Here is a 6,161-nt window from a genome sequence, read left to right on the forward strand (position 1 = left end):
ATGGGGACAGAGGGGCACAGTATAAAGCACACTGCCACAGCAGCAGCACACCTAAATTCAACAATGGCAAGCAGCACAGCAAGGAGACAAAGGGGGGAAGAGCACTCACCCTCACAACGACAAAAGCAGAAGAGGCTGACCCAGCCCACCCAGCCCCTTTCTCAGGCTTAAGAACCCATTCCACCTACCCCCAACATTCATTCCTATTGGCTAACAATAATACTCCCATAATGCCTTACCGTCCTGCCCCCAGACTAGCTGAGGTTTAACCCACTCCTCTCCTATAAGGATGGAGAGGGTGACCTTCTGGTGCCCCGCCGGCTTGCTCTAATCAAATAACTGGAGACGAGACTTGTAATTTTGTGCAAAGAATAAATGGTCACAGCTTTATTTCCACCTAATACCAAAAACACACCATTGCAGGGTAAAAAGGAGAGGAAGCGGTGCACGGCTCTCCCGCTGTTTAGAGAAACGCCTGGGGCGTGCCTTACCGGCAACGGCCACGCCCCCTCCCCGCCTGAGGCGTACCCGGCCCGCCCTTGCGGGCCGACGGACCACGCCCCCTGCGCTGGGGGACCAGCTACCATGCGCATAACACCCTACCACGGCGCGCAACCCGTATGGCCCCTGCCGCATTTAGCTGGAACCAGGCGTACGGCCTACTAATTGGTGACTTATGCGAGGCATTCTGACAATCCCCCCTTACCATGCCTTGTGCACCGCTCCTTCCCCGCAACCCGCTGTGACAAGAAAATACAAACGATTTACACCAAACCATGTTTATTGCGATAAAACAAAACACCGTAATAACTTTTCACAACGTGTCATTTGTAAGCAAGTGATGAAAAAAAAAAAAAACAACTGCCTAAGTCCTGCGCTCCCTTGGCCCATACCCCTGTCCTAGCTACTACCAACCCTGTTCCTTGCCAACTCAGGGCGGGTGGGTGGGCTTCCTTTCCTGTGTGGGGAAAATGGAGCTATTAACTCCCTCCCCCCCGGCTGCTGCTTTATCTGCCTCTCCCTCCTCCCCCCCCCCCGCCTCTGGGCCGCACCTTTTACTGGCCCAGGGCTCCCTGCAGGTGATGCAAAGGGGAGGGGGTCCTGCCTCCCTGCAGCCAACCCCCCCTCCCCCGGCGTTCACGCCTTCGGGCCGCCCGGCACCCCTCCTCCTTATCCTGCTGCGGCGCCATTGCTGCCCCCTTCGCCCCTGTTCTGTCAATTCGTTCTCCTTTATGCTGCCTATCGATAATCATCCCCACAGTCTAAGTCCTGCAGCGACACCGGGCCTTTAGTAACAGATTTCTTGGTACCGTCAATTATCACTTCACCAGTGTAATTTGGCCGTCACGTATACTGTACACTTTGCTCTCGGAAACTCCCAGTATCACTACTTTGTCTAAATACTTCTACATGTTTACAATGACTTTTATGATTAATCGTTCAGCTAATTCTGAATAAGATTTCTGTCTTACATAATAGTGAGATCTCTGGGTAAACAGACTTAACTAACCCCTTGTTTATTTTTCTGTGCAGCTTTGTTACATCCGTAAATCAGCTTTCCTTAGAACTGGGATGGGCAGCAAAATTAGTAGTTTGGTTTCTTAGCAACTATCACCCATAAAAAGATGAATATAATCCAAGCAAGGCATCGAGCTTTCGCAAACAACGCACTTCATTAGTTAAGGGAGTGTTTCACTTTTTTGCTAGTGTTTTGGACTTGTCGCTGTCAGCTCACTCAGGAGAGAAGTCACATATTGTGTACGCAGAGTGCGATCATAAGACGCGCCAATGGATGCCACGCCATCCCCTCCGCTCTTCAGCTTCAGGCCAGGTTGGAAAACACTCTATGAAAGCAGCATGAGCGGAAAAGTTCAGAGAAAAGTTAAGATAGAGGGGAGAGAACTTTTACAGCCGCCCTTGGAGGTCTTCACGTCGGAGGAATTGCAGATACTTAATATGAGCCCCGAGAGGGAAAGCTGCCTATCATATCACATGAACTTTGTCCCAAAGCAGATTGCGCACTTAAATCATTTGACAGTCTTGTACATGGACACCAACGGCCTGGAAGAAATCCCACCAGAGATTGGGACCTTGAATCGCCTCCTCAGACTCACCCTGAGTAATAATTCCCTGAGCTCCTTGCCTGCCGAACTCGCAGACCTCCAGGGCCTACGGAGCTTACACCTTGCCAATAACCATTTCTCATCCTTTCCCGCCGTCGTTTGCCAGCTGTCCAGCCTGACTTTTCTGGATGTCAGCGACAATCAGATTGAGGCCATCCCACCCAGCATTAAGCAGCTGAAAAATCTGCAGACGTTCTTGTTGGCCCTAAATTGCGTTGAGCGGCTGCCTGAGGAATTCTGCTCCCTGACAAAGTTGTCTTGCCTGTGGCTTGGACACAACAAGTTGAAGGAACTTCCGGCCAATTTTGGAAACCTGGCTTTGCTGGACTGGGAATACAATCATTGCTCTTACAACTTGGAGGGCAATCCTCTCTGTCGCCCTCCGATAGATGTTTGTAGCAGGGGGCCAAAGGAAATCGAAGCATATTTTGCATCCTGTTAATAAATACAGGGGACCATCATCCAATGTGCAGCGGGTGTGTTGCAAAATACAAAAACTCCTAAAAAAATAAAAAATATATTCTGAAAGGTTTTTCCGTGTATATCTGGGAAATCATTACAACTTTGACTTTACGGGCTTGTATAAACAGATATGGGAACAGGAATTCAATGCACTTTAGCAAAGACAAGTTAATGTAAGTGAATGGTCCAATAGGCCTCCCCTCATATCATAACAATGACTTTTGTTGCCTATAGCATCCAATCATATTCTACCTAACATTTCTCTGTTGCACCCTAGAAATTGATAGACACAATCTGATTGGGTGATATGGGGACCACCTCTACTTGCCTGTTTAAGAAGCTTTAGCAAATCTACCCCCCATGGTCTCCCAGATAAAGGTTTTTGCCCCGTTTGAAATGTGTATGTGATGTGAGGATAAGTATTGCATTTGGGAAACTGGGTGTCCCTATTTTCTCATTGGAAATATAGGGTCTATTTATGAAGCAGTGAAAAAATGGTGGACAAGTGAGCCAGTGGAGAAGATGTCCATGGCAACCAATCAGCATTGAAGTAACATTTATAATTTGCATATTTTACATTTGTACGGAGCAGCTGATTGGTTGCCATGGTCAACTTCTCCACAGGCTTCTCCACTCTTTTCACTGCTTCATGAATAGACCCCATTGTCAGATATCTCTATGCAAACTTTAGTTCGTGGGGCTGTATTTATGCAATGTGGACACTTCTGAGTATGTATCTGTGCTGGTTGTATACATTCTATAGTGCCCCCTCTTTATACTGCCTCCTCCCCTCTTATGACCCAACCCTTCATATACATCAGCTATTTTCTCAGCACAATACATGATAATGCGTTGATCACACTGGGCCTGATTCTGATTTGCAAGCAAAGTAGTGATGGCCATCAACCATTGATGCTTCAAAATCATCGATAGTCTATGCCTGACATTGACTACTTTTACCATTGATTGAGGGGAACTAGATGGTTTCGCCGCCATCAAAGATACAAAAACACCCAATGTTGTTTTTTTTTAGCTAACATGCCGGGACATGGAGCCCCTCAAACAAGGCCACGAAAATGGCCCGCTGCCCATTGAATGGTTAAGCAGGGGTGACCGTCAGTGGGTAAAACCATCGATGGTTCCCTTACCTATGATTTCACACCATCAAGGTTAACCATCAATGGTACAATTGATGGTGACCATGGACGGTTAACCCACTGATGGCCATCCCTAAAGCAAAGCAAAAAAGCAAGCAACTGGGCAAAGCCATGTTGCACTGCAGGTGGGCAGATGTAACATGTGCAGAGAGAGTTAGATTTGGGTGGTCTGTGTTTAAACTGAAATCTAAATTGCAGTGTAAAAGTAAAGCTGTTTAACATATGTGGGCTACATGCAAAAGCAGACAGTATTTGCCCTGCACAGAAACAATATAAATGTGTTTGATTTCCCCGCATTGCAACATGGTTTGTTCCAGACACAAAGGAGGTCATTCCGAGTTGATCGTAGCTGTGCTAAGATTAGCACAGCTACGATCGTTAACTCAGACATGTGGGGGGACGCCTAGTCCGCCCCGCATGTCAGTCCGCCCCCCTCCCCCCCGCACAAATACAAAAGCTTGTATTTGAGGAGTAACTCCCGGCCAGCGCAGCGCCTGCGGCTGGCTGGGAGTTGCTCATCGCTCCCGCTGGCCGCAGCGGCTGCGTGACACATCACGCAGCTGCTGCGGCCCGCCCCCCCAACGGTCCGGCCACGCCTGCGTTGGCCGGACCACTCCCCCTAAACGGCGGCTTAACGCCGCCCTTCAGCCCCCTCCCGCCCAGCAACCACCTCTGTCTCAGAGGCGATTGCTAGGTAACAAAACCTGCCACGCGCTGGCGCACTGCGGTGCCGGTGCATGCGCAGTTCCGACCCGATCGCTGCACTGCGACAAACTGCAGCAAGCGATCGGGTCGGAATGACCCCCAAAGTTACTTGTTTTTTTTTTGCTTTACTTACAAATCTGCATCAGACCCAGTATACGTGACCCACTGACTGACTCCAGTGCTGCTGTAATACTAGTTGTGCTTGCAACTGGTGTTATACAGTAAAGCTACAGCAGTGCAAAATAATGATGTATATCGATTTCAAATGATGACAACAAATGCAACTTAGGACTCAATAATATAGCAATACTACAGATAAAATGGGCGAGGCTTGCAGCAAGTTTTTATAAGCCTGGGATATACGTTATTGCTGCTGAAATATCCTTATAGTATACAGGGATTTGGATTTATGTCTTGTTTTTACTGTGCAATGTTGAACAGCTTGCTGCACCGCTGCCCCATAAATTAATGTGGTCAGAGGCAGAACTCTGGGAGGCAACGGAGTCATCTGCCGCCGGGCTCCTGCTCTGAAGGGGGGCACCTCTCCTCCCATTCTGTGACACCGTTGAATTAAGTTATTTGATAGCTGCCGCTATCTCTTCAGTGGCCGACTTCCTCACTGGTCCCTGCAACTTACAAATCACACCCACTTTATTATACTGTAGAAAGGTACACATTTTACAAGTGTCATACCCAGGATTAGAAACCATGACCTATTACACTGGAAGCAGACACCTTACTGATGAAGCTGTTTGAGAATTCTAACTATATGAAGATACTTCACTGACAATTACACGTAACTTCATATAGTTATAATTCTCATGCTGACTGTACAGGAGCAAATAGCGCGATATGTAAAGTGTCTGCTGTCAGTGTAACAGGTCATGGGTTCTAATCCTGTGCATGACTGCTGAGAAATGTGTGATTTAAAATTAAAAGACATTGAAATGTATATATACAGTATATACATTTTTTTTCTTCAGAACACTACACACACACACACACACACACACACACGCACGCACGCACGCACGCACGCACGCACCAATAATTACCTTGCCTCCGGGCAACTGGGACAGACTTACGCCACTGAATGTGGTGAAAACATCTCAAACATACTGCAGTGCAAAAAAAATAATAATAATATTTTACTTCTCTACAGGCCAAAATGTGCGGCTGGTTCCACCTGTGTCAGAAGATTACACATTATGTTTTCAAAATGATAATTAGTTTCTGTGTTTTTATGCATTGTCAGATGTGTGAAACATTTGCATAGAACCTGCTAAGAGGAAAGGATTAAATTCTTTGAAGTGGAAACAGTTTCTTTTTTTACTTTAACAATTAGCAGTTTGAACAGACCAAAATGTGCGGCTGGTTCCACCTGCGTCAGAAGATTACACATTATGTTTTGAAAATGATAATTAGTTTCTGTGTCTTTATGTATTGTCAGACGTGTGAAACATTTGCATAGAACCTGCTAAGATTAAAGGATGAAACAGTTTTTTTTTTTTTACTTTAACAATTAGCCATTTGAAACCATCGGATGCAGATTTGTGATGGAGGAACTTATTGGGTAATGGTCGTGGCGGGGTAGGGAATGATAAATTGATGAAGAAAAAGCTGATTTTATAGCTAGAATCTCCACAAAAAGATTTTGCTGTACAGATACTGTAAGATAAAAATATGTATAGCAAGGACAGGTTTTTTTTTTACA

At 46.3% G+C, this 6,161-nt stretch overlaps 1 protein-coding gene across 1 annotated transcript; it reads left to right on the plus strand.

Moving 5' to 3' along the window:
• The first annotated feature begins 1,665 nt into the window (after positions 1-1,665).
• Positions 1,666-5,764, plus strand: LOC134927155 (leucine-rich repeat-containing protein 30-like). The gene is made up of 2 exons (XM_063921223.1): positions 1,666-2,599; positions 5,610-5,764. Exon 1 carries the CDS (start codon positions 1,789-1,791, stop codon positions 2,563-2,565), a length of 777 nt encoding a protein of 258 aa, XP_063777293.1. The 5' UTR covers positions 1,666-1,788; the 3' UTR covers positions 2,566-2,599; positions 5,610-5,764.
• The last annotated feature ends 397 nt before the right edge of the window (positions 5,765-6,161 follow it).

The sequence above is a fragment of the Pseudophryne corroboree genome, chromosome 5 (assembly GCF_028390025.1).
Source record: "Pseudophryne corroboree isolate aPseCor3 chromosome 5, aPseCor3.hap2, whole genome shotgun sequence".
Lineage (NCBI taxonomy): Eukaryota > Metazoa > Chordata > Amphibia > Anura > Myobatrachidae > Pseudophryne > Pseudophryne corroboree.

Coding starts and splice junctions, on each gene's coding strand:
- LOC134927155 (XM_063921223.1), top strand. CDS start 1,789: ATGGATGCCACGCCATCCCCTCCGCTCTTCAGCTTCAGGCCAGGTTGG.